The following is a 27,979-nucleotide window of genomic DNA, read 5'->3' as shown; positions in this document are numbered from 1 at the left end:
ATCCACCTGGGCAAAGGGAACAGCCCTGCTCGCAGCCTCCTGCCTCCACATCTGTGCTCCGCTCGCACACACGCCCACAGCATCATTACCTTATAATTAAATCTCTTTTTCCCCAACTGGAAGGATTCTGCTATAAACAAGGGTTTTCTATAACCATAATTGCACTCGGTGGAGAACAAAGCTCTGCAATAACTCAGGGCTTTGTTCTGTGTGCAGGGAGCGAGTCCCTCTGCCTGTCCTCAGGTATGCCAACAATGCGAGCGTAACTCCCCTCGACCTGACATGAATCTCAGGGCAGGGTTTGCAAATAGAGGCAGTGGTCAAAATGGGGCTTAAGTGCATTTATAAACATTTTGAAGTACTGACTTGGAAAAGGAAAGTCCCCAGCATGCTGCGGCACTGGTGTTTCATCGAGCGCTGGTGTGCGGCTTTGAAGTGTGGGGTTGGGTTCCTGCCCATTCCTAGGAAGGGCTGAATGGAGAAATATATATATATGTGTGTGTGTGTGTGTGTATGTGTATAAGAAACCATGTAAAATGCAAGGCAGTGAGTTTAGGCTCCTTTTTGATAAGTGTCTTCATGGGCAAATGAGGAAAAGAAATTAAAATGCTGCAAGGGATGTTATGCTAATGCGATGCATGTATGAAACAACATAATGTGGATTAGAAATGCCAGAGACAGGAGGCAAGGTGGGTGGACGGAGAGGTAGATGTTTCCAAATGTCTGCTTGTGTTGTGGCCCCTTAACTAATGAATTTTCCTCTCCTAAAGAGAATTCACTGGACGACATTTAACCAGAGACTGACGTGTTTATGCTGTAAAAGGAGATTTAAAATACACAGTGAAATGATGGTCAAGGTGGGGTGAAATGCTGATGTTTTCCCTCCCAGGACAGAAAAGTATGTCCTGAAATAGTGTGAGTGATTCTGCATTTCTGCTGGTGCTCTTCAGGACATTTCCCAAACACACACCCCCATAGCATCCTCCGGTCCTTTGCTCAGGAGGTGGATCCACCCTGCACCCTGGTGAGAGCCTGCAGAAGCAGCCACACGCTCCCCATGCACATGCGGTGCCGTTCTCCACACATGGATACATGGGGTTGCCATTGTGTCAGATGTTTGCATTTCTGGTTTTTGTGTGAGATAGCAAGAGCAAAGCAGCTGCTCCATGAGATACTCTCTGTCTAGAGGCTGCGAGCCAAACCCTCTGTAGGTATGGGTATGTCGTACTGCACCACGAGGTTGATCTGTAACATCCCCTAGGTTTGCCTGGAAGTTGTAGAACTTCAGCTAGACTGGCCTAGCTGTACTTGTGCCTTTTCCCCCTAACCAGATGCAATCAGAGCTGTACAGACGTTGCCTTATGCATCCAGCTGTGCCAATGGGAGAAGATGCCTCTCTCCTGGAGGTTGCTGCCTCTATCGCTGTGCTGCTGGAACTATCCTCCAGGAGCACCAGCCAAGTTCCCATCACCCAGCTGCCCATAGCAGTTGGAAGAAACATGGTTGCTCCTTTTTCCCAGCAGAAATTGGGATTTTCGCAAGAACAGTCTCAAAGGCAGAGCTGTGAGGAGTAACCCACCTCTGGCCTGAGAGTGGATGGGAAGCTACGGGTCCTTTCTTATGCCTCTAGCACATCTTGGACCTGGAGAGAGCACCTGTCCTCAGTCTTCAAGAGCTGTATAGGGGCATATGTAGTCCTTTGTGTGACAGGGAATCATCCACCTTGATATAAGATGCTTTTGTAATGGTATAACTGTCCCTGTTTTAGCTCTTTCTGTAAGTCACGAACTAGCTGGAGATCCCATACCAACATCTTCATGGTGGCACCAGCATTAAAGTTCATTGTGGGACGGTGCAATGCGGATCCGTATGCAAGACTGATTTGTCTGCATCCTGCAGAGCACTGTAACATCCTCATCCCCATTGCACTGGTGCAAATCCAGAATAGCATCAGTTAAATCCCTGGAGTCAATCCATAATTACACCAGGATAAATAAAAATATGTTTTACCCAGCAAAGCCAAAAAAAAAAAAAAAAAAAAGCGTAAAATCCATCTGTTCAGCTCCAACAAAGCCAAGTTCTGGCTGTAGCCCGTGCCCTGTAATTCAAAGACTCCTTTGGACATCCCCTTTGAGTCTGGACATGTGAGCAGCTTCCCTTGAAAACGTTTCCATGTTAAGACTTTGTGAACTTATGCGTGCATTGATGTTATGGTTATCGCACATGTAATTTCATCTGACATTGTAATGACAGCATGGGGAGTTCAAAATGTAACAGTAAATATAGTTGTTAGGGGGAAAAAAAAAAAAAGTCCCAGCCCATCATCTTGAATGCCTCTTCACGTCATGGGAGGGATGCAGACAGAGTCCAAACACCATCAGCGTTTCTGGGCTCCGGTTGGAAACTGCCAGGGGTTCAGGACAGGCCAAAAGAAACAGACAAGACTGTCTCTCTTTACATGGCAGGGCTGCATTTTCTTCTCCTTTTCCCTAATTTTTTCCTTTTTGAAGGGTCACCCCTGTAAAATGCCTAAAAGGGGGGAGGCCGGAGTTTCTTTCCGCTTGCTTGGGCTGTTTTCGTAGCCGGCAGGGTGAGGCACCCCTGACACTGCCCTCCCACCCGGCCGAGAGCTGAGTCCTGGCTCGAGCCCTGGTTATTTTTGAATGCTGTCGTTGAAGGGTCATTTGCCAATTCCATTATAAGCCTCATTTACAACTCAGCTGTTTTAAATCGAATCAGACTGTGAGCTGGCATGTGTGTGTAGTCAGCTGGGATGTAGGACTTGCCTTGCTCGGGGGCCCAATCCTGCAACCCCCCTCCTTGCTTGCAGAAGCATCGGTTAAAAATGTAATCCTGTTGATTTTCAATTTATTTTTTTTTTCATGAGCTTGAGCTGAAACATCTAAGCAGTAGATATTTTTCTTTTCCTTTTTCCAGGTTATATCCTGGGGAGAGTTCGGATGGATTTTTTCTGTTGGTCCTCCACCAGCTTTGGCTATATTTACCAAGCTGGGCATGGGTGGGCCCCTCCAGATCACACAGATTGCTCAGGCGGGTGAGGCTGTGCAGGCTCAGGGCTGAGCTGACGGCTCAGCTGCTGTTTGGCTTTCTAGCAGGTTGGCAGAGAAACCAGGGGCTTCGCGCACAGGAGGAGTTGAGATACAAATGAGATCTGAACCTGACCCCTGATCTTCAGTTAAATTACGCTGTAACCTTGAGAGCTGGATTGAATCATCCCCTGATGACAGGGAGTTGCCTCTGGATATTCACTGCTTGGGCCACACTGTAAAGTTATGCTTATATATTACCTGTGGTCTTTAGAGAGCTCATTAGTTGGTCGGTTTACATACAAGAAGGCTGGATGAAAGTCTCATCCCCCTTCCCTGGTCATCCTGTGCTGAAACCTGGCAGCGTTTCCTCCAGAAACACCCAGCTTAAGGGTTAGAGAAGTGATGCATCTCGCTGGGATTTCAGCATGGTCAGGATATGTGTGTTGGCTAGCAGAAAAATGATCATAGAATCAGAATCATCAAATGGTTTGGGTCAGAGGAGACCTTCAAAGTCCCTCCAGCCCAGCCCCCTGCCATGGGCAGGGACACCTTCAGCTGGATCAGGTTGCTCAGAGCCCGTCCAGCCTGGCCTTGGATGTTGCCAGGGATGGGACATACATGATGCTCTTCCTCGGGTCGGCAAAGGATGGGGAGATGCAATATTCTCCCATTCTGCCAAACACCCCTCTACGATGGAGCCAGGGCTGTTGGTGACCCTGAGGAGACACCCATATGGGTAAAATCTGGGTGGGTTGGGTCCCCTCTCTGAAGGCAGGGACTTGAATTTTCATCCTGTGTTGGGCTTGACTGTGGCAGCACAGTCCAAGCCCAGGACTAGACTTCTGCCCGTGGGACAGATAATGGGGTGGGGATGCTGGAGGGGCCATGTCTCTGGAGGCTGGATCGCCATTGCAGGATGAGATGCTCTGCAGAGGCACCTTCTATGATCACATCTCTTCAAAAGCCACTTTATGTCCATGTGGGAGCTATTCTGGCCTGGCTGTAGCCAGGGAGCTCGTGTGCTTAGAGCTGTAGGACTTAAATGGCAATTAAAAATGAATGAGGCTGCAAAGGCTCTCGGGAGATTCAAGCAGGAAAATAATATTTTGGGTTATGCCGGAGTAAAATAGACCAGTCTGAGGTACTGCTTTCATAAATACCCATGGGAGAGTGCGCCCAAGGAACACCGGCGTGGTATGAGTAGCAGAAGGCACAGTGGGAATAAAATGTGGGGCTGAGCTTGTGTTATGGGGCTTGACCCAGAGCAAGCTGGGTTTAGAGACGCGCTAGCTCTTGAGGTTGTCCGTGCAAAAGGTAGGACGAGGCTCCTGCCACTGCCTTGGTGCAAGGCTGGAGGTGCCTCAGGCACGGCGGTGGGCACGTCTTGGCCAACGCGTGGGGATGGGGGCTCCTCCTGGAGGGATGATGCTGGGAGACGCAAAAGGGACCAGCAAGAAATTCCCCCAAACAGGGATGTGGGTGGCTGGGGATGCCCAGCCATGCTGCAGGGGACCCGGGGAGGGTCTGGAGGAGCAGCCCAGCCTGGGCAGGAGCGTGGAGCATGGTCGCTGCCAGTGCCACCACCGAGCTGAGCCTCCCACCCCACCGCTTCTGGAGCCTGCCTGTACCTGCTCCCAAGCCGATATTAAGCCTGCTCAAACACTGCACCGCCTTCTCCTTGCATTGTTTTCTGTACCCCACACCCAGCACCAAAATAGCGATAACCCCCCCCCCTTCCCCACCCTCCCGCGGTGACTCAGGCTGGCGAGCAGGCACACATCTGCTTCTGATTTAACGTGCTAGCGCTCTGACCCTTTTATTTTTACTCCAAAGTCCTCCCTTCGGTGGCTCTCTCTCTGGGGGCAAGGGGAGAGAAGAGAAGGGGGAGCTGGAGCCCCATCCTTTGCCCTCTGCTTCATTGGCGCATCCAAACAAGTATTTTAGTTTGGAGCTGTGTTTTCACGCAGGCTGGTGACAGCCTTACCCGGATCCACGTCCAAGTCCCTCACAATCCTGTCCGCTCCGGAGGGACGCCAGCCAAACCAGTTTTCCATGGTTAAGCTGGGCACATTTTTCCACCGTGGGTTTTTTTTTTTTCTTTTCTTTTTTTTTTTCAGGAAGCAAACCCACCCAGTGTGTGCACGCCGTTCAATAGGAGCCTTTTTTTAATTTCTTTTCCTTTTTCTGGCTCTGAAGAAGAGCAGAACTAGAGGGAGTGAAGGGGCCTGCCTGTTCTCCCAGGGGAGTCCAGAATGGGAGGAAATGGCTTTTTTTGCTATTTTTAAGGCTGTGTTGCAAGGAGGTACCCACCACTGACAGGCTCATAGGGTTGTAAAGTTGTGCGCCCATAGGGATGTATCCTATAGATACATATATACACCCTATAGCAGGGGCTGGGGAGCTTGCACAAGGGGGAAGGTGTTGTTGGAGGACAGCAGCTGGAAACACATGGGCAGAAACGCCACCAACAATGTCACGTATCTCGTGGAACCTCATCCATCTCATGCCAGAGATGCTGGAGGGACCAACAACCTGATGTTCAGACAGGCCAGCTCTGGAGCAGGCGAATCTCTAGTGGGGTTTTTCCTCTTACACACTTTTTTTTCTCTTGGGGGGTTTTCGAGTGTTTGTTGGGTTGTTTGGGTTTGTTGGGGTTTTTTTTTGCAGAACATGGCGTGGGGAGGGGGACGTGCGACTCAATGTGTGAGTGAGTTTCCATGTGAGTGGGGTGGTTGCACAGGGTGAGTGGAAACTCTTTTGTTTTCCCCCTCCCACAGGATTTCTGTGCGCACGCAAACACACACATATAATCTATATATATGTGTGTGCATATAGATACATCGGGAGGGGAGATATTCAGCCAGGATCATTTCCTGTACTGGTGACATATTTAAAAGTCCCTAAATGCTGGAGCATGGGCAGGAGAGCATCAAGGATAAGGCTGAGTCGTGTAGAGAGGGACCACTGAGGTTTTCAAAATAAAAAACAACGTAACTGTGGATATTGAGCACCAGCAGCCTTGCAGCATCTCCCAAAACATCAGCAGAGAGGAGCAGAAGGGAGCTGATGCACACAGCACTGTCACCTCAAGCTCCAGACATCCAGGGAGCTACTTGGATTTGGGGGGGACACACACAACATGGATGGGGCATGACACAAGGCAACAAGGAAGCACCACGGTTAGATGTGACCACGCTATGAAGTCCCCTCCATGGCACCTGCTTTGTGCATAGGTGAAGCCCTCAAAGCACCGTCTGGAGCCAGGCTGTGCCTTCCGTGTAGCTTCGCTAATTTTTTATGTTTATTTGACCATTTATCACTGGGATCCCCCTTTGCCAAAACTTGCTCAGCACATCTGGTGGGACTTGCCAGCGTCATGCAGGCGTAATCAAGCTGCCACGCAGAAGTGACCCAGAGCTCCTGATTTTGGATATTTATATAAACTCTGCAACTGGAAATTGTACTGGGTAATATATAGAAGCTGGAAAGAAGAGACCAAAGTCAAAACATGGCACTTCAATTATAAGAGGCACTGAACTCTACTCTATCCCTGCCAGAGCTCCTGTTTGCATTTATCTGCTGCCCAAGAAGTGGTTTCAGGGAAATAGGAGAGCCGTGGGGCTTGGTCATGGTGGTGTGATGGCATCTTCCCAGCATTAGTCTCACAGCATGTGGAGCTGCTGGGTGGCAGGTCCCTGCAGGCTCACCCAAAGGCTGAGGTGTAGATCCACCAAACTTCATACCAGGGTCTGGGAGCTCATTACAAAATGATGCTTAGGTCAGGCCAGGGTGGGAGACCTTGGCGTAGATCTAAGAGGATGGTGGGACTTTTCAGGTACCTGGTGCTTGCCATGATGAGGGAGAAGGGAGAGAGGAGGAGCTCAACCTGTTCATCGTCACCTACCAATCGAGGGGCCAACTTGAGCTGAGGCCAGGAAATGTAGCTTTAACTTAAATATCCCGTGGGCTGGGGTTGGGTCCTGGTTGTCGTGGGGTAGCGGCAAATTCCCATTGCAACCAGTAGCACCCAACCATTCAGCTCACTGCGGGAGGATTTGATTCATAATTTGCAATTTGGCCAGATTGTATCTGCACGTAAACGAAGTTGCTGAAGTACAGGCTGCGCCGTGTAGGCCCTTGGTAGCTGGAGCTAACCCGCAGGGATCCGTTTGGTGAGAGATGCGTAATATTCGCTGCAGTGTATAACTAACCTTTAAAAATTCCCAAGGATGGATTCACACAGGGCATGGGACACACTTGTGCCTCCACACCTCGGTGAGCAAATGAGTGGCATCTGTAATCACTATTTATCTTCGTAAGCAAACAGTCCTCATGGTACTTCCCAAGTGATGTTGTACCACAGAAATACAAAAGATCTCCAGTACTGACGTGCCTCAGGTCTGCTTGGCCGGCTAAACCTCTTTATGACTTTTGGAAACTGGGAAGAGTGGCTGTCACTAAAATGAGGAAGGGGTTAAGTACATATTTTGGGGGATTGTTGGACACTCTAGAGGTGGTTCTCGAACACCTTTTATTTTGGATTCCCTGACAGGACTTCAGGTGAAGATGTCTTTCTGATGGCCTGCTTATGGGAAACTAATAGTTGCGGCCCAAAAAAAGTCAGTTTTGTATATTATGTGTAAATATATATGGTTCACATGGGCTCAACTTGCCAGCCAGATGTTGATAGGGATGAATCCTTGTAAGCCCAAGGATTTTGTTTAGAGATTAGTATTACTATTAAGAAGTCCAGTAGGAATGGAGAAATACCAGGGTGAAGGTCACTTGTGTGATCTCAGTCCCTGAAGTGTAACCACTTCAATTATGTGATCAAACCAGGCTTGATTTCCAGGGCTCTTCCTTCAAGTAGGAGCCATTTCATGTGTCCTCGGCTTTGTGGAGGCTGGCCAGAAAGGGTTGAGCTGTCCCCCCAGGGCTCCTTGGCCATCCCTCCCAGCATTGGTGGCAGGTCTTCATCTGTGTTAGCATCGCTGGGGGTCTGGTTGGCCGCTGTAGGCAGCCTTTGCCTTGGCATCCTATGGAGCATCCCCGTAAATTGTACTGACCTGCTCCATTTACGGAGCTGCTCCCTTGCCAGGAGCCACATGGGGTGATGCCACCTCTGCAGACACCTACGGGGCTTCCTCCCTGTTCTTGCTGCAAGAGCGCATCTTCCATGATGAATGTGACCCTCTTTGCATCCATCCTTGCCAAAGCGTCACTTTGGGGACCTCCACCCTTTGCTACTTTGTCTAGATTGAAGCAAAATCCATTATTTTTTTTCAGGAGGCATCCTCCGTTTTGGATTATTATTTTTCACCTCTTAAAAACCATCTCCCCCCCCCAGCTTAACCCCGTACTCCCCAAGCCAGACTGGTCCCAGGGGAAGGCTGGTCTCAGTTACCAGAGGCTGAGGTGGGTGCCCATCCCAGCAGTAAAACCCCAGCGCTGTTGCTGGTGAGCCGTATCGCTGCTGCACCAGCATCTCGGGGCCCACCAAGTGGCTCATCTCCTTTAGAAACCCGACGGTTTCCTGGCGAGGGAGGCAGCGGCTGGTGTCACTGCGTTTTCATCATCGTTTCAGGCGTCTCAGGCAAGCGATTGAAAGGTGAGGAGCAGGCTCTGCCCCACCTTCCTGCCAGAGGGGAGGAACGCTGGGTACTGGGGTGGGTGGTTTAATAACATGTTCTTCTGGAGACAAGATGTTCAGAGGGGCGGTGTGCTTAAGGAAATATTTCCCTTTTTTGAGTTTTACGCCTTTTTTTTTTATTAAAAAACCCACCTTTTTAATTCTTTTTTAAATGAAAAAACACCTTTTTTTTTTTTTTTTATAAAAAACCAAAACACCTTTCTGTCTGCCTTTCAAATAGGTTTTTAGGGATCCCAACTCCTTTGTGGTGTGCAAGGCATCTAGCAAACTGGAGTCAAGTGCTTGGCCAAGGCAATGGTGGTGTCCCCATGGGGCCGGCTTTGGGTGGGGTGTCAATGTGTGTGGCCTCATGCAGGGACACTCGCACAAGGTCTTGCTCAAGGTCACAGAGCAGTCAGCAGATGCAGGAACAGAGCCCCAGCATCCCTATACCCCAAAAATAACACGGCTAAGGAGCAGGAGCTATCGATCACTGGTCACCATATCCCATAGAAAGCAGCTGTAATATTTTGACAGATTAGGGTAATCTCACATGCACATCTTAATTGCCTCATTATGAAGGCACATATGAATCCCCACAAATAAACCTGGGGAAAAAAAATGAAAAACATATATATTTATGGGCTGATGGATGTAGCAGGCAGCTCTGTGTACATAGGACCACAGGCAGATGCAGAGGGAGAGCAGCCAGCTCACCTCGGCTGCTGCCTCCACTCCCACAGCCTGGAGCAGGGATTGGGAAAGAGGAGCAGGCAGCAAAACAGCAGAGCCAAAACGTCTGTCCCCTCGGGGTGCTGAGTGCCCCGGGCAGGGGAGGGAAGGAGTTGGTGGTAGAAAATAAATCGGGATGGGGAAAGCTGTTGAGACGTGCTGCTGACTCCCTCTCCTGCCGCCGGCAGCAGGTTGGGGTGGCCAGGGATGCTCAGCACCCCAAATTCAGGTCCAACCACCTCTGGGATGCTTTGCTGGATGGCCTCATGCTTCAGATGTAGAGCTTGAATCCCTCCTGGGGTTTTGTGCCTGCAGGGACCAAGCAAGAGGGATGCTCTGTTGGGAATATGGCCAGGGGAGCGGTGTTTGGGTATGCTCGACCCCAAGCCTTGCCCCTGGGCTCGCACCCCAAACCCCGCTCCATGCACTGGCTGGGTGAAGGGAAGGATTGGAGATGCCACTGATTTGCCTGGAAAAATGTGATTTTCATAGCAGTAGCATGCAGAGATCAGCCAGAGCCTCAGGCTCCTTCTTCAGCTGTGCTGAATGCAGAATGAGTGTGGCATGGGGGGGCGGGCAGCTGCTTTGCACTCCCCAGCTTACCCTGGGGCACCCCATACCGTTGGGGTGGCACTCCCAGGGAGAATGAATATAGGCGCACCGAAAAGAAATGTAGTCAGGAGCCAGGGCCTTCCTGTGGGGAAAATCATAGCAAAGAGAAGGCCAAGCGAGGTGCAGTTTAGGAGGAAATACTCCAAGAATCTCTATTCAAATATCCAAATATAGAAATACAGAAATATAAAAATATAGACATATAAGTATATACATACATGCTTATATACATATATAAACGATTAATATAAAAATATGAAAATAATATAATATATAGTAAGATATTAAAATATTCAAATGCTGCATGTTACAGTAACAATGTTACATGCCAGCATACAATTAAAGGCCAAAACTGCCCTCTCCCAGCTAAGACTCAGCTTGTGAAGCGCTGTCCCAGGGATGGAGCGGGTGGGAAGGGGACATGCCCCAGTCCTGCCATAGCCCTGGCCCAGGTGCATGGTTGTACAAGCCTGGGCTCTTCCTGGCAGCCTTCTTCTCCTCCGAGGGCCCGGCTGGGCAGGGCGTTGTTGCAGGAGATGAGGAAGGAGATGGGAGAGGGAAGCGCTGATGAGGAGCTCTCACGGGTCACAGGTCTCCTGCTCCTGGCTCTGTGCAGTGATGAGACCCAGGGGCAGGATCCTGTCCCACTGCGGGGCTGGCACACCTCTCCCCGAGCTCCCCCGAGCTGTGGCAGTCCTTCCTTTCCATTCATAGAAGTGAGCATAGGCTGTACGTATATCTCTGCAATCTATTGAGTATACATCTTTTTAATTTACCATTACGCTAAATGAGCACTTCACCTTTGTTTCTGATATTTCAGTTTTAGATTTTTGGTTTTCAGAGGCTGCACTATACTGAAGGAGACTTGACATTAAAGAGAAATGTGAGAATAAAGTGACCTAAAAAAAAATAATATTTGAAGTAGGGACTTTTGAGGAGCAGGGTGCCCTGGATGAGCTTTGGGTCACCCAGGCATCGCGCACTGCAGGCTGTTCACGATACTGCTGTGGTCCCTGGCTTGTGTCTGGGTTGTACCCCCACGTCCAGGCAGGCAGTGAGGTTGGACCTTGGCATCACAGCTGAGGCTCCTACCTGCATCTGCCGACACGTCTCCATTGAGCTGGTGCGGCGGTCACCACCCTGAGCCGGCAAAGCCCCATCCTTCCCAAAACCAGGAGGATTTTCGCCCAAAAAGGGGCAAAGTTCAGCTCCCCCCACTCCCCCTTTTCTCCTGTTGCAGCCTCAGGTGCCTAAAGACGCTGGCAGAGCTCACGTGTGCCCGTCAGCAGCGCTGGGGGCAGCGGTCCAGTATGCCAGTAGCATCTCCCAGGATCATTCTTTTTATAAATGGGGCTTTTCATGGCAAGAAAGTAATGAATGAGTTTTAGGCATGCCCATAAATGCAATGTTTCAAGACGTCACCTGCAGAATACGTTTATTTTAGGTGCCCTCCACCCTTTCTCCCCCCCACCCCACCCCGGTTTGTTTTAACAATGCTGTAATTTTCTATTATAAAATGGGATTTTTCTGTTTAACTCCATGTAGTCCGCTTAGCATTTGCATGTGTGTGTGCGTGCACTCCTGACATTTGTCACCATCAGACACTATTTTTATGCCTGTTTTTCTTGAGGACCCCACCCTTGGCCTGGGGAGGGGAAGGGGGGAGTGCAGGAGGAGGGAGAGGAGGGAGGGGGAGGAAGGAAAACGTCAGCCTTAGCACACTTCCACCCTCTGGCCATCGACCTCCCCGGGGGCATGGGAACCATAAGGTCATTTCTCAGGCTCACTGAGCTCTGGAGCTGTCAAACCACCCTTCGAGTTAAAAAAATGCAAATGTATGCAAATGAGTGGGCAGTTTCTCTCTCTCCCCCCCCCCCCCCCATTTAAATGACATGAATCACCTTCAATTTTGCCAGCATCCTGTAAAGTTATCGGCTTGCCTAAGTGCTTCAGTTAACAGAACCACGTCTCCAGAGGACCAGGAGGGGAAAAGAAAGGAAAAGGTTTCCATTTCCACCAAAAGGAGCTGTACATCAGTTCAGTTTATAATCACATACCCTCTGATCTCCTAATTCCATTTTTTCTTGCTTTGTTGCTGCTGAGTGAATAATCCATGAAATAGGGAGGATGGAGTTTAGCGTCCAGTAAAAACCTCTATAAAAATAATTGTCAGCATAATCTTAATATTCTGCTTTTCTGATATTTTGCGCTTAGGGAGATCTGGCAATAAAAGATCAAAACAGATTTGTAGGAAGACACATTCCTTCAAGTAGGGAGCTCCTTTAACACTGATGCTTCTTCCAAACAAAAATAAATGAGTAGAAGATAAATACAGCAATACAGATTTAACTGTTTACACTTATTATTGAGGATACAAAGCCCTAAAAAAGAAGTTGTCTTTTCCTCCCTGTCTCAGGGCTTATTTATTATCTTTCACTCCACTTGGAGCACACATTGGGTTTACTTTCATTTATCGGTAATTTTCAAGGAAGATTTGATATGGAGTCGGTCGGGCTGACAGAGGAGCGTAGCTAGTTAACACAGTCAGGCACAGCACACTGTAATGAATCAATTTGTTTCAGACAACAGACATAATTAGCGTGAAGCTAATGGGCACACCGCGGGATGTGGGGCTGGAGCATCGTCCCTCGGCTGAACATGGCGGTGGGGCTGGGAGGGCTGTAAGCCCCAGTTCCTCTCCCCATCACTGGGCACGGGGTGCCCTGCAGCCCCCCACGAAGCTTCACTAGCTCAGGACTAGCTTGTCCCCTGTCCAGTGTTGCTCCCACCAGGCTGGTGGTCCGTAACCCTTCCCTGGAGTGTGCTCCATCGCGGTTGCAGCGTCTTCCCAAGGCCTCTGCTCACCAGCTCCCACACAGCGAGTGGCAGTGCTGATTAGGTGTGGGGGAGATACCTGCAAGGTCTCAGCTGGAGATTGACGCTGTGGAGGGAGGAGAAGGGAGATGGCATTCCTTTTCCCACAGGAATGTTTGCTGCCAAGTCTGATCCCCTCTGCGGCTCCCCAGCCTCCCCCGAGGGTCACTGGCTTGCTGGACAAGGTGAAGCAAGGAGCTTCCTGGACAGTGTCCATCAGACCCAGGCTCTTTCCATCCCTGAGGGCTGGAGGCAGGTGGTAGGGTGGGAGCCAGCCCCTCACCATGAGGCAGACCAGGTCCCCGCAAGTGGTGGGAAGGAGGTTTGGAGTCAGCGCAGCCAGAAACTGAGCAGGGAAGGACATCCAGGAGGTGGTGATGGATCCCACAAGAGATGCAGAGGTGGCATGGGGTGGCATTGGGAACCTGCTAGAGATGCAGAGGGTGGGATTGAGAACCTGCCTGATGGTCTTAGCCTTGCAAAAGGGGCTGGAGTGGGGCTGCAGTGTTCCTTAATGTGTACCCTGGGCTCTCTCGGAGGTAACAGCTCGGCTGTGAACTGAGTGTCTACCTGCAGCGGGGCCACGAGCGGGGGCTGGTAGAGGTGACACTGCATGAACACATGCTCTGTGTCCTGGGGGTTTCCAAAGGGTTAGTGTATTCAAAGTTATTCTGGCTGTTTGATGTATTCTGTGTGTGATGGGATTAATGTATTCATCACCTGCTGGAGGAAGTCACTCTCCTTTCCTGGGATTTCTCAAGTGGAAGGGCTGCTGGAGCCATGTGAAAGAGGAAACATCTTACAGATAAAAGAATGGGGAAAAAAATTAGGTTTTCCTTTTGGGTGTGGGCTTTTTGCTTCCGAATTTCCCTTTGAAGCTGGAGCTGCTCTGGCAGGGGAAGGTGTCTGCCAAGATGCACAGGGCATTTGATACCATGCTAACAAGTCCAAACAGGATTGGGAATGGAGCAAGCTCAGCTCATGGGTGAAGGCAGCAGGCAGTCATCTGCCTCTGGCCAGGCCCTTGCTCCCTAGTTGTCTTTCTCTGAGTGTTTAGGTGCAGCAACATACAACTCCTCGCTTGCCTCCCCCATTCCCAGATCCCTTGGGAAGATGTCCCTATGCAGGTTGTCCACATGCTGAGGTGACATGGGATACCTTCCAGGCATGAAGCAGCAGAAGGCTGCAGAACTGGAGACCTGCTGATCCATAAGGACTGCTCCCCTACTGCGGCACACAGCCATGACCAACAGTCCCTCCTGTTTGGGACCTCCAGTTGTACCAGTCCCCAAAACAATCATGTAGATGAGATGGACACTCCATGGCTCCCCTTGCTTAAGTGCTGTAGGTGCTGGCACTTGGCAGTGTGAAGCAATATGGCATCACCCTTTCACCACATAGCTCCTGGCAGGGCAAATCCAGCATGTGCCTAGAAAGATGTTGGCTCTGGGAGGATGTGGAAGAAACATGATGGGAGGGAGTCATTGCACAAGGTTCCTAGGGGAGGGGTGAAAGGCAAGAGGGAGCTTGTGGTGGTTATGAAAAGGGGAACAGGGTGGGAACCAGGAAGGACAGAGATAAAGAATGCGATGAAGAGGTGTGGAGGGAAGCAGAGGTTAAATCACAGAGGACCTGGAAAGAGTTGAAGGCGACATGGAGATTCACTGGGGCAGTGCAAGCAGGAGGTGATTACAGAGGTCCGAGTGAGAAGGGAGGGGAGGACAACCGAGAAGAGGCAGGGTCATTTTGGCATTATTGGACTCCTCTGCTAATGCTCTACTGTCTGTTTTGTCCTAGGGCGCTAAATGAGAATATGGCCAATGGCATTGAAGATCTTATCGGGATCCCATTCCCGAACCACAGCAGTGAAGTCTTATGTGGTTTAAATGAGCAGCGGCATGATGGTCTCCTCTGCGATGTCATCCTCATTGTACAGGACCAGGAGTACCGGACCCATCGGTCTGTCCTTGCTGCCTGCAGCAAGTACTTCAAAAAACTCTTCACTACTGGCACTTTAACAGACCAGCCCTATGTTTACGAGATTGACTTTGTCAAGCCTGAAGCACTTTCTGCCATCCTGGAGTTTGCCTACACCTCAACCCTCACCATCACCACCTCAAATGTCAAGCACATCCTCAGCGCTGCCAAGATGCTGGAGATACAGTGCATTATCAACGTATGCCTTGAAATCATGGAGCCCGACAGAGAGGCGGAGCAGGAAGATGACAAAGAGGATGAAGATGATGATGAAGATGAAGATGAAGGGGAAGAAGAGGAGGAGGAAGAAGTGGAAAATTTTGTCGGTCAGGAGAACCTAACCGATGTCCAAGAAGTAAGCTGTCACCAAAGCCCTTCGAAGTCTGATCTTACCGAAGAAGCATATACGGAAGCACCTAGAGATTTTCCAAATCACTACCCAGCCAGTAACTCCTCTGGACACTTGGGCATGATACGGGACTTCTCCATCGAGTCCTTGCTGAGGGAAAACTTGTACCCTAAGGCGAGCATCCCAGAAAGGAGGCCAGCTCTCTCTCCTTTCGCCCCTAGCTTCTTCCCTCATCTATGGAATGGCGATTTTAGCTCCTTCTCCCAGCTCGAGGAGCCACAAGTAGACAACGGCCCCTTGGATCTGGTGATCAAAAAGAGGAAGATCAAGGAAGAGGAGGAGAAGGAAGACCTGCCTCCGCCTCCTTTCCCTAATGACTTCTTCAAGGACATGTTTACCAACACCCCAGCAGCTCCCTTAGGGCGTATTAAGGCAGAGACTGACTATAGCGCTTATCTCAATTTCCTAAGCGCTACCCAGTTTGGAGGAGTTTTTCCCCCATGGCCCCTGAAGGAGGAGAGGAAGATAAAACCCAAGGCGTCCCAGCAATGTCCCATCTGTAACAAAGTCATCATGGGAGCCGGCAAGCTGCCCAGGCACATGAGGACCCACACGGGAGAGAAGCCGTATATGTGCAATATCTGTGAAGTTCGCTTTACCAGGTATGCGTTGGTGACCTCTGCCGTGCGTGAGGAGGGGGTGGGGTGGTTGGAGGGGCCACATCATCACCCATGGCTGATTCCTAAGCCACACGTCTCTTTTCCCTCCCAAAAAACAGCAAAGAAAGCAGGGCACGATCTCTACCCCTTCAGGAAAAAAGGGAGGAAGGGAGGGTGGAGGAAGAAAACAAAGCTACTGATTTTGGTGGGTTGTGGATCACATCCACAACTCACTGGATCCATCCCCTTGCTGGACAAAAGCTTAAATAAGTAACAAGCTGTTTTCAACCCCACCATCGTTCACCACAGTTGGACCAGAGGGAGCTGGAAAACAGATGGTCGAACAGCCAAGGAGGCTTCATCTCTAATGTGCTGGGAGATGCATTGAGTTGGGAGGGCCATTCAGCTGTGGGATGTAATTAGTTTGGGTTTGCACATTTTGGCATCAGTGTAGACCACAACCAAGTTGCACATGTTTAGGCATGACAGCGTCTGGGCTTTCTGAGGCTGGAGCGGTCCTAATTATTGTATGTTAGTAGCGAGGTGGGTGTTGGTCTCTTCTCCCGAGTAACAAGCAATAGGATGGGAGGAAATGGCCTCAAGTTGCACCAAGGAAGGTTTAGGTTGGGAATGAGGGAAAATCCCGTCACGGAAAGGGTGGCCAAGGCTGGCACAGGCTGCCCGGGGGGCTGGCGGCACCCGCCCTGGGGGGATTTATAACACCTGTAGCTGTGGCGCTCGGGGCCAGGGCTTAGCGGTGGCCTTGGCAGTGATGGGTTAACAGTTGGACTGGATGATCTTCAGGGTCTTTTCCACCCTAAACGATTCTGTGATTCATCGCCCCAAATGCTGGCCACCCGAGCCTGGCACCTTGACTCCCTCCATGGTCAGTGGGAAGAGATCAGCACCCTCAGAGAGGTAGAAGAGGAAAGGGAATGAGCGAAGGCGTCACCCCTGACCACAAAGACAACTTGCGGGGCTTAAACTAAGGCAACCTTTAGGTATCTCAAGCTAGATGAGGCCAGCCCCAGCATGGGCTGCTCCGAGGCAGGCATGGCCGGCCGGATCCACCCCTCGTACCAAAAGCCTTTGCACCTCTCGCAGCCCCAGCAGACCCCTCGATGGTAATAAATCAGAGCGGGCTACACAAATCTAATGCTACGGCTTGCAACTCTTCTCTGAAAAGCTGAGCAAATTTAATCGGCGAGCAGAGACAAATAGATTCCTGGACCTGCTCTTGCTGGGTATAATTAATATCTAATGAGTACAATCTTTACCATAATAATAAAGCTTTCTGACAAGAGCATGGTATTTCAGCTCCTGGCTGCGTGTGAGAGAGAGAGCCCTATTAGGCTGGGGCGAGCAAACCACAGGAAAATAATATGCACAGTAGGCAAAGGCGAGCTCCTGACAATGGCCAGACACCTGGGGTGCTCCCACATTCAGCCTGTCTTTTCTTCTGCCATCCCTGTGATAACATTCGAGTGGAAGTTATGCAGATGATGAGGATTTGACCTGAAAATAAATTTCCATGCTCCCCTCCATTAACACAGCAGACACCATATTATAATGCGGGGAGCATCATGCCTTGGGCGGATATATGCGACATGAGCTGGCTTACCCTGGTATCTGCAGGGGAAAGGCCGCTGCCTGGTGCTAATACCTGCCTGCAGGAATTTGGATCCGGCTCCTGCTGGTGCTGCATCCCCAGGTTAGCACTGGATCATCACCTCCAGACGCAGGTTCTGCTGGGAGGAGCGGGGTGCCTTCAGCCTGGTGAGTGTGGCTGCATCCTGAGCCGGAGGGACCACCTGGCCAGCCCCTCCCGCTGTCCCCATCCCTCTCCTGAGTGTAATGCTGCAGGTGCTAATTGCTGATGAGGAAAGAGCTTGGCTTGACCCATCACCGAGACCTTCTCCGTAACAGGGTGGACAGAGCTGAGCCCTCCCAGAGGGCTCCCAAAGTCTGGCACAAGCAAGGGCAGCACTGTTGGCTTCGTCTGGGGAAACTAAGGCACAGAGAGATGTTGGTACTGACTCACAGTCACTTCGAAGTTTGGTAGGAGGGTTCAGGTGGGAATTCAGGTATCCTGACCACTGCTCCAGACAGATTGAATCAGCACCTTGGAGGTTAAAAAGCTCCCCACCGAGATGGTCTAGCGTGGCCTTACTAAGGCAGGCTTAAACCCAACGGCTTCTACATTCCCCACCCCCACCCGTATTCTCAACAGCTTCTAAACACAAAGCACAGGGGCAGGGGGACTACAGTCCGATAAAATAATCACAAAGAAAATTGGGATAAACCTAACGGTGCAGTCTCCCTTCATCATTCATGAAAATGAAGTTGTTTGTTTGTGTCACCCCACGCAGAGCTGAAGGCTGGAGGGCTTTTCCTTCTTTAACACCCTGACCAAAGTGGAAATCTCAAAACATTGGCTGATTTTTAAATGCATTTGGAAGTATTTTGAGTAGCACGCAGGTGTTTGGTTTTGTGTGGTTGTTTTGTTTTTTTTTTTTAAGTCATTTTCAGCATTACTCTAATGTGAGAGCTCTCCTTTAGGGGAAAGAGTATCTAAGCAAAGTGCAGTGATTGAGATGTAGAAAGAGGTTTCTGCCCGGATTTCCTGAACGCTGCCGCTGTGTTAGGTGCTTTGCTCTCAGAGGAGGGTATTTTGTGCTTCCCAAAAACATCAGACTTGCAGCCACGGCAGCGAGCAGTGCCTTTGTTGGGAGGTGCAAGCCCAGGCTGTCCCCTTTGGGGTCCCCTGGGAATGAGAGTGCAGGGAAGCGGAGGTTCCCAAATGGGATTTCTGAATGCATCAGTCCTTTGCATTATTTCTGGGTTTAAGGAACTGTGGAGGAGCAAATTTGCTGGGGGAAACAGAGAAAATATATTTTCCTGGGTGGGGAATCCCCCAACCTCCCCATCAGATCCCTTCCCATCAGTGGGATCCTGCATCCCACGGCAAGGACCCCTCATGCACCTGGATCTGCTGCTCCTGACTCCCAGGGTTATCTGATCGCAGGAAGCAGGACTTCATTTAATAGCTCATTAATTTTTTCCTTAAACAAAGGCTGCTCAGCTTCTAGTCTGTTGTTTTACCCTGCTAAAACACTGGAGAAAACTGCAAATATTTCAGCTTTTCCACCAAGACAACCCCGGAGTGCTCAAGGAGAAACTGTTCCAGGCAGAAAGGTTAACGTTATTTATTCCTATTATTTGTGTTGTGACAGCTTGCAGAGCCCTAATCGCTCTCCTAATGCAATTGCATTAAGGTTATTCACACACACGGAGTGCGGTTCTCCTCCGGAGAGCCTGCGAGCCAAGCTCCCATCTCGCAGAGCCTGTGTTTCCCGTGCCACATCCTCCCCTGGGTGCTTCACCGCAGCTGGAGCATCTCGCTCCTCCCTAGCCTCCGAGCTTTTCCAGGTAAAGCCATAAAACCTCTCTTCCACCCCACAGGGATGCTGCCGGGGCAGGGAGGATTGAGTTTCTCCCTGTCTGCTGCCAGAGATGGGTAACAGCCTGAAAAAACCTCTGCCTGTATTTACATTATACGGTCCTGGCATGCTGCATGTTTATTAGGAAAAGTGATCCTGCTAGGTTAAACACTGCATATATAGGTTTAAATTATATTACAGGTGGGGCTGGTAACTCAGCTTTTTATTAACATTTCCCAGCTCTTCACATTACGAGCCCCTGCGTTCATCTGCTTACAACTTCACTGCACATTATCTGGTCGGGATCAAATTTTCCATGCTGCTTTGTCTGCTGCTGCTGAGAACTGATTTCAGCCCTTTCAGGGGAAACGGGCCCTTGGTAAAATCTTGGGATAACAGCATCTTTGAAACTTGCGGAGTGGGAAGTTGGGAGCAGTCCCCAGGCTTGGTGTGGGGACTGAGAGGGGCTTTTTTTCTGTCTCCCTAAAAACCTCGTTACAGCCTTTGTAAAGGCAGGGAGCATGTCCACTGCCAGCGCTGCCGCTGCAGATATGGGACCAGGCTGGGACCGGTCCCCAAAGGCAGTAAAGCATCAGCTGATGAGGAAGTGACTCTCCTGCTAGGATGCTTCTCTGCATCCTTGATCCCGAGGGACTGGTTTGCAGGGATGTCCATCCCAGGGCTGCACTCCTCATGGTGTAGCTGACACCAGTGTGCCACCGGTCGTGTCACCAAAAACTATTTGAAGATGCACATGGGCAGGTTGGCAGAAATTAGTGCAAAGGCAGCACTTTGCAGGCTCTGAGGGCATGCCCTGCCAGTGTAAATGGATTTTTTGGGTGTATTTTGCCTTTTTTTTTTTTTTTTTTTTTGCATGCTTACATATTTTATATATAATGATGACGTGACTCCATACAATCTACATATTCTTAATCACATGACTAACGTCTTGGGGGGATCATACTGAAAGCATTTGGGAAAGCAAGATGAATTTGAATTCTCCCACTTTGTTCTTCACATACTTGAACTCTGCTGGTGCAACCTAGGCAGCGAGCTCGGCTCAGCTCAGCTACGATGAGCTTTGCTTTTTATAATCGTGTGCCTTAGCTGTGATTTTTGTAGACTGCAAAAGGAAACGTGTGTTGGGGAAAAAAAAATAGCGATCAGACTGCCAGCTTGGGAAAATATTCCGGCTTTTAGATGTTCCCCTTAAAAAAAAAACAAACAAAAAACAAAACAGACAACAACAACAAAAACCCAACCAAACTGTATTTGTAAGTAAGTGCCATTGGGATGAATATTATGCTGTCCCACGGCTGTGTTTAAAACCCTTCTCCAGAATGGGTGTGGGGCTGGGTGTGTGCTGGCCTTGGGGGACATGGCAGGGAAGGACAGTGGGGTGCACAGTGGCATCTCTGCCTGCCTCACCCTCTGCCGTGCTCCTGCTTCAAACGAAAGCTCCTGAGACACCCAGTGGTCAGTGCAAGGATAAAAGGGAAGGAGCATCACCTCCAAGAGGGACTTCATTTGAGCAGTATTACCCCACATTGCCCGGCTCTCAAAACCCAACTGATTTCCTTATTTGCAGCCAGGAATATAGCTTGTACTATTTTAGATATACCCATACGTTTTAAGGGTTTATTCCAGAGGGAGTTTTCTTCCAATTTAGGCTGTTTTGAAGTCTCTGGGATAGGCTGCAAACTCCTACTGTGGAGGGATAAGTGTTTGCGATGCTCAGGTGCCGTCACACCGGGAAGGAGGCGGATACAAATGCCAGCCTGCGAGAGCGTCCGTACACTGCGGGGAGCCCCGGGATGAGCTCCGCACCTTCCCATCGCTTTTCCCTCTCCTGATCCCAGGAGCAATCCCACCCACATCCCTTCCAGCCCACACCACCTGACCAAGCGCCTTTTCTTTTGCAGGCAGGACAAGCTCAAAATCCACATGCGGAAGCACACGGGAGAGCGGCCGTTCCTGTGCATCCACTGCAACGCCAAATTTGTGCACAACTATGACCTGAAGAACCACATGCGCATCCACACAGGCGTGCGGCCCTACCAGTGCGAGTTCTGCTACAAAAGCTTCACCCGCTCTGACCACCTCCACCGCCACATCAAACGCCAGAGCTGCCGGATCGCACGGCCCCGGCGAGGACGCAAGCCAGCAGCATGGAGGGCGGCCAGTTTGCTCTTTGCTCCTGGTGGGCCACCAGTGGAGAAGAGCTTCATGATGCCACCGACGCTGGAGGAGATGAGTGGCCACCTTGGCGGTGCGGCCATGTGCCTTCCCGGCCCCAGCCCCAAGCACTTTCTGAGCGGGGCCGAGACCCCCTTCAGCCTGCAGGAGCTGGAGAGCCAGTTTGAAGAAACCCAGATGGAACTCTTCAGGCGAGCCCAGCTAGACATGGAGAGGAACGCGGGCATCTTTGCCTTCGCCCTGGGCCATAACGAAAACCTCGCTGCCCAACCCTTCTTCCCCCTCCCCGATCCTTGGAGCACAGGCTTCAGCGGCTTGGCAGGGCTCGGCCACGTGGCTCCCATCTCTGAGACGAGCAACTAAACCTGGCCCCACCATGGGTCCACTCCCTTCCCAGCAGGGCGACCGGCTCCCTCAGGGTCCCCACCTGCCCTTGCGCATCATCTGGCTCCCAAGAAGCTCTTCATCCCCTCGCCACTGTGGCCTGCCGCAGGGCTTGGGGCACAGGGCAGCCCTGGGGCCAGCGGGTGGGGGGGCCGGTGCTGCGCCCCATGGCCACCGGCACTTTAGACTCTGCAACGCACTTGGCTTTGGGGCCATGGGGCACGCACTGCCCTGTCCAGCCACCCACCGCTCGTGGCTCTGCCTGGGAAGGCCAGGCCAGGACTGCTGCTCTCTTCAATACTCCTGAAAATGTCACTTGCCTTAGTCCAGGGCATGGCCATCACCATGAGATGGCTCTTCTGGGGGAGGTGTTCCCCGTTTTCCACCCGCAAGTCCTGCTGGACACTGACAAACTGTCCAGACTTGGTTTTGATACGTTACATTCCTTGGCCCTTTTGGTCAAAAGGATTGTTTTATTTTTGTTTTCTTTTTTTAAATCAATTCCTATGTCTGGCAACAAAACTTATTCTAAAGGGGATAAAGGGGAAGGTCAAGCAGCCGCATTGGGAAGGGGAGGATGCTGGCTGTTGCCTTTCTCAGCATTATATCAGATTTGCAGGGCTGGTGAAAGCCCTGCTGTGCAGGATGAGTTGGGAACCTAAAAAATAATAATAAAAAAAAAAAAAAAAAGAGAGATGGAAAAACATCCAGGAGCAAATCTGGGTGGAAAAGGAGGGGTTTACTTGTTTTGGTTCTTTGGCCATTTCAAAATTTCAGAAGGAGAACCAAAGCCTCTTTTGAGTATTTTAACTTCAGTTGGTTGAAAAGGTGAAGGAACGTTTTTAGAAGGATCAGAAATGTTTTATTCTGGGCTTTTATTAAACCCTCACTATGTGAAAATAAACCATGTGGGAATTTTGAAATGGAAAAGTCATTTCAAACCAGAGTCAGAATTCACTGCCGCTGACCATTCTGAAATATCTGGGGTTTTGTTCTTAATTCCCCCTAATTCCTATATATATATTTTGATAACAAAAATTTGCAAAACACCTGAGTGTCCCCCAATCTGCGATGCTGATGGGAAAAAAATGGATGTGCAAATATCACTGCTGCTTGTCTGAAGGGATCTTTGTGGGAAAGGAGTCCACTAAAGATGTCTTGCAGATGAGATTGTCTACTTGCGAGCAAGCAGAAATACCGTTTCTTCACCATTTGTTGCTTCAAAAGATGAGACAGTAGCATATGATGGGGTGCTCCAAGCTGAAGGTCGCCCATGGTGGCCAATAGGTCCGGGGTCCTCTGCAACATCCCTGCAGACCCTGGCTTGGCCACCCCTGTCTAATAATTCTTTTGAGACCAAAAAATTGGTAGACAGTTGGCTGGAATTGCCCTGTCAGCCTCCTTCAGCCCCTAAAAACATGAGCTACCCTTGAGGATAAAGGCGTTTTGATGGCCACCTGCATCCGACGGCTCCTCAGATGTGGTGGGACCCCACCTGAGTCTCCTCTCAGATGTGGTGGGCTGAGATGGCTTGTGGTGGGTGCCCCGGGAAGTTGGTTTTACATGAAACCAGCACTTGAAAATGTAAATGTTACAAATTAGGTCTTTTTCTTTCTTTTTTACTGTTACCTTTCAACGTCAGCAGAATCAAAAGGGCATGAGAGGACCATGGGTTCATAAATTTTTTGGGTTTCCCTTCAATGGTGCCACTCTGAAGCAGTACCTGGATGAGGATCTCCCCACCCGAGCATGGTGGGGACACAGGGGGTCTAGGATCCACAGACCCCCATGAGGGCACAAAGGACTTCTGCTCTGAGACCATCCACAGCAGAACGATCCCAAGGAGCTGCCCAACACTCACTTCCTCCTCCAAAAAGAAATCCACAAAGACTCCACGTGCAACAAGTCAATGGAGGGAAAAAAAAAAAAAAAAAGAAAGGAAAACTTAAAACTGCATCAAACTTTTTTTTTTAATCCATATCAACTTCTTACACAAGCGACGTTTTGCAGATGACTGGTTACTTCAGGTGTTTTTTTTGTCTATGATTTGGAGTCATTGTAAAGTATCCAAAGATGCTGAGTACTGTATAATCTACAAGGACTTGAAGCAAGGTGTTTTTTGTGTCTCAGTTTGTTTGTTGGGTTGGTTGGGGTTTGGTTTTTTTTTTTTTCCTATTTGTCTAGGGGGAAAAACCTTTGCAATTTTTCTATTTATAACTATTTTTATGTGATTGCTTTATGTACAAAACAATGGAAAAAAAATCAAAAAAGGAGAGAGAAACACACACACAAACAAATTTGCCTTAGTTACTCACGGGACAATCACCCTTAACTTTCATCAATGCTAGAAAGTGGATGGAAAAAAAAAAAAGAGACTTGATCCTTCTATGTATTTATTAAACTGTATTATTGATGCTTTTAAATTATTAGCAGGACTTGGTTCTCTTGCCTGTGGCCATGCTGAGAAGGCGAAGCTGCTGCAGATGCTGAGCGGCCTCCCTCCTCAGGCTGGCATGGCCATCCCCATGGCCTCAGGTCTATGGGTGTTTGCTGGACACGTAGATTTGGTGCTTTCCAGTGGCACCTTTTGGAAAGCTAAACTGATCACAGATGAATGAAGCATCTAGCTGGTACAGGCTCCAACCCGAGGAGGCTGCTGGCGTTGTGATGCTGATGACAATTAACAAGTTAAGGTTGATTTTCCCGCTTTGCACTGGGTTGGGTTGGGTCGGATGGAGCTGGGTGCTGGCATTGATCATGTCTTGGGGTGGGGAGGGACAACTAGAGAAAAGCCTATTTCTTCCTGTTTTGATGTTGTGCAGTGACTCCAGGCCACAGGTATCCCGGTGGGAGCCCAGCTGAGCGTGGAGGTGCCTTCCCGGGGCTCTGCTCGCCTCCCCCAGCCAGGCAGGCTGTGATGAGCAACAGGCCTGGGGCTGGAAGGACACAGGGCTCTCTCCCAGCTCACAGCGTGGTGGCTTCTTGTTCATCTTCTCACCACGGCTCCTAGGGCCTGGCTGCAGCAGGTACTGGGGAGCACTGGACTGTGTTACGGGCAGCGTGGCCAGCAGGGCGAGGGAGGGGGCTCTGCCCCTCTGCCCCACTCTGGTGAGACCCCCCTGCGGTGCTGCATCCAGCTCTGGGGTCCTCAGCACAGGGAGGACAGGGACCTGCTGGAGCAGGGCCAGAGGAGGCCACGGGGATGGTCAGAGGCCGGGGCACCCCTGCTGGGAGGACAGGCTGGGAGAGCTGGGGTTGTCCAGCCCGGAGAGGAGAAGGCTCCGGGGAGACCTTACTGCAGCCTTGCAGCACTTAGAGGGGGCTCAGGAGAAAGATGGGGACAGAGTTTTTAGCAGGGCCTGTCGCGACAGGACAAGGGGGATGGTTTTAAACTCAAAGAGGGGAGATTCAGACTAGATGGAGGGAAGAAATGTTTTACGCCGAGGGTGGTGAGGCACTGGCACAGGCGGCCCAGAGAGGTGCCCGATGGCCCATCCCTGGGAACATCCAAGGCCAGGCTGGACGGGCTCTGAGCAACCTGATCCAGCTGAAGGTGTCCCTGCCCATGGCAGGGGGCTGGGCTGGAGGGACTTTGAAGGTCCCTTCCCACACAAACCATTTGATGATTCTATGAGCTGACATGAACACAAGCCCTGTAATTTGTTGCCGCTGAGGAGTTGCAAAATTTCCTCATTATTTTTGAAAGAGGTGCAACCCCCTGGAAAATAGGTTCCCAGTAGGAACGGTGGGACTCATCCCACGTCATTCAGTCATTTGGAAGTGAAGTAACAGACACCCTGCGCACATTGAGACATCTACATGTTGACACTTCAGTTCTGGGTGTCCTAACCTGCAACGTGATTTCCAGCCTTCCTCTGAAGCTGTCCTGGCTCTGGAGGGAGGCAGGTACCGCTGGAGGGTGAGTCACCCCACCTACGCTGGACCTCCCAAGAGTGGGATGAATCACCTTCCACAGCACCTACCTGCTACCTACCAGCGTGGTTGGGAAAAAGGAGCTCGGACTAAACTGCTTGCTTTTCCCATAGCTGCTGTGAGACAAGGTCAGCCGTGGAGAGGGACGTTCCCGTCACTGCAGCTCCCTTCTCTCTGCTCAGGTGATGGGGCAGTCCCTGGCAAAACCTTTCCCAGGAGGATGGAAAGATGGCACAGCCCAGGGACCATTCCCAGCTCAGTCAGCTTGACTTCTTCCCAGTATGTTTTCATTGGGAATGCAATGGGAAACAAGGGTCCAAGCCCACCCTCACAAGCCTGGGCACCAGGGTCTCGGGCTCATGAGTCATATGCCCCACTGCAATTGCAGCAAAACACACCAAGTTCTCACAGCCACTGGTTATTTTCCTTCCCTCACACTCCCAAGAAGCGCCGCACAGCATTGGGTGCTCGGGCAGGGGTCTGGACCTCCAGGCACGGTCCGAAAGCGTGGCTTGAGACGATGCAAATATCAATCCCCCCACCAAGGGCAGGCAGTCGGTCATTGAGCATGTCATCTGCTCAGAGCCCAGAGGACCGTGGCAGGGGCAGCACAGAAGCAATGTGTTTCTAAGTACAAAAAATACAAAATGAAAATTAAGTGAATTACTTTTTTAGCTATTTAAATATTTTTTTTTAATCTTGCGGCTTTTAACCCCATTTTATGCTCATATTCTGGTTTGCTTATAATGCTTATAATGCCAAAATTATTTTTTTTTGGAAGGGGAAGGTGAAAATTCTGAAAATTGCTCGGAGGAGCTGTGCACTAATCAGACACATGGGAATCACAGAAAGAAACCAGCTTCAGTAAATGCTTGTTAGCAGCAACATATGGCTACACTCTTGCTCCTGAACAGCTGCTGTTATCTGCCGGATCATCCAGACCACAGGAGGGGAAATAGTGCCAGTGTGCTGCTGCGCACACAGCGTTTGTTTGCACCAGGTGTTGCTGCAAAAGGAGCATCTCTTGTGTACGAGCAGCACAGAGCTGGATGGGCAACTCCGTGTCCTTGGCTTGAAAGCCTTTGGCGAGCAGTGCACACGCTTCTTCCTTCGGTTGTGCAAGAGGCATAATACACCAAAAAAATTAAAAGGAAAGAAAGAGCCTGCACTTTGGGAAGCCAGAGGCTTCAGCATTTGGCAGGCACCGCGGGGGGGGTGGGGGGGGGTGGGGGGGAAGTGAATAATTTCTTAGACCCCCCCCGAAATGCTCTAGGGCCGCGTGTGTGGTTCTCAGCAGGACTCCCAGTGACACCAGCAGGGCTGCAAACGCTGCCCCATCTCTGCCCTGCTCCTGCTCTGCCCACAGCCCCCTGGGACCTGCCGTGCCCCCCCTCCCCCCGGGCATTTTCACCCCCATTTTGGAAGGGATTAGTGCTTTATTTACATTCTCAGTGCCCTGCAGCTGGAAGATCGTGTGGTTGCAGAGGAAAAGAGAGTCAATGAAGCAAGACCCCAACCATGTCACGCTAAGAAAATGTGTTTTGCAGCAGGTCACCCACCGTTGGGTGTTTGAGGTCTGCCATCACCTTTTGGCACCTCTGACAGCCTGCACCTCCTTGCTCCACACATGACATTCTTTCCAAGACAAAAAAAACCCAAGTGAACAGCCCCATCCGGCCTCCCACCCCACCCTGGGGATCCCCACCATCCTGATGACAGGAGGTGAAATACCTGTGGCTTGAAAATGCCTTTCTTTTTCCTTGTTTTCCTGTGTTGAACCAATGTTTTACATGACTTGCACTAATTGCTGTAGGACAGGCTACTGTAGAGTTTCTTTGTTTCGGTCTCTTGTTTGGTTGTGACTCCTCTTAGCTGCAGAAAATGGCAGTCCTGTACACGTACCTGCTGCACATTTTACACCCCTGGAGAAAATAAACTATTACCTGAAGCAGTGAGTAGCTCGTGGATCCTTAATGCTGCCGTGGGGCTGGGGCTGGAGAAGTCAGAGCATCGAATATTGGTGAGCCGGGTGATGGCCCACCTCGTGGTGGCCCTCCAGGGTGACCCTTCGTGTGGCATCTGGGCTGCCACTACAAGTGTGGTGATGTCTGATATTCCAGCAGGGAATCTGCAGAAAAAAGAAC

General features: G+C 50.4%; 1 protein-coding gene across 2 annotated transcripts in view; it reads left to right on the top strand.

Moving 5' to 3' along the window:
* ZBTB7C (zinc finger and BTB domain containing 7C) overlaps nt 1–27,773 on the top strand; it is a 163,964-nt gene extending 136,191 nt beyond the window's left edge. For both annotated transcript variants that reach the window (XM_055791365.1, XM_055791366.1), the window contains 2 exons: nt 14,695–15,885; nt 21,245–27,773. In XM_055791365.1, coding sequence (XP_055647340.1) covers nt 14,711–15,885; nt 21,245–21,881 — 1,812 coding nt within the window. In that variant the 5' untranslated portion in view covers nt 14,695–14,710 and the 3' untranslated portion in view covers nt 21,882–27,773. The remainder of the gene's footprint in view (nt 1–14,694; nt 15,886–21,244) is intronic.
* Nucleotides 27,774–27,979: the final 206 nt, after the last annotated feature.

Source organism: Falco peregrinus, chromosome Z (assembly GCF_023634155.1).
Source record: "Falco peregrinus isolate bFalPer1 chromosome Z, bFalPer1.pri, whole genome shotgun sequence".
Classification (NCBI taxonomy): Eukaryota; Metazoa; Chordata; class Aves; order Falconiformes; family Falconidae; genus Falco; species Falco peregrinus.
The sequence above is the reverse complement of the archived record's forward strand: the minus strand, read 5'-3'. Positions and strand labels throughout refer to the sequence as shown.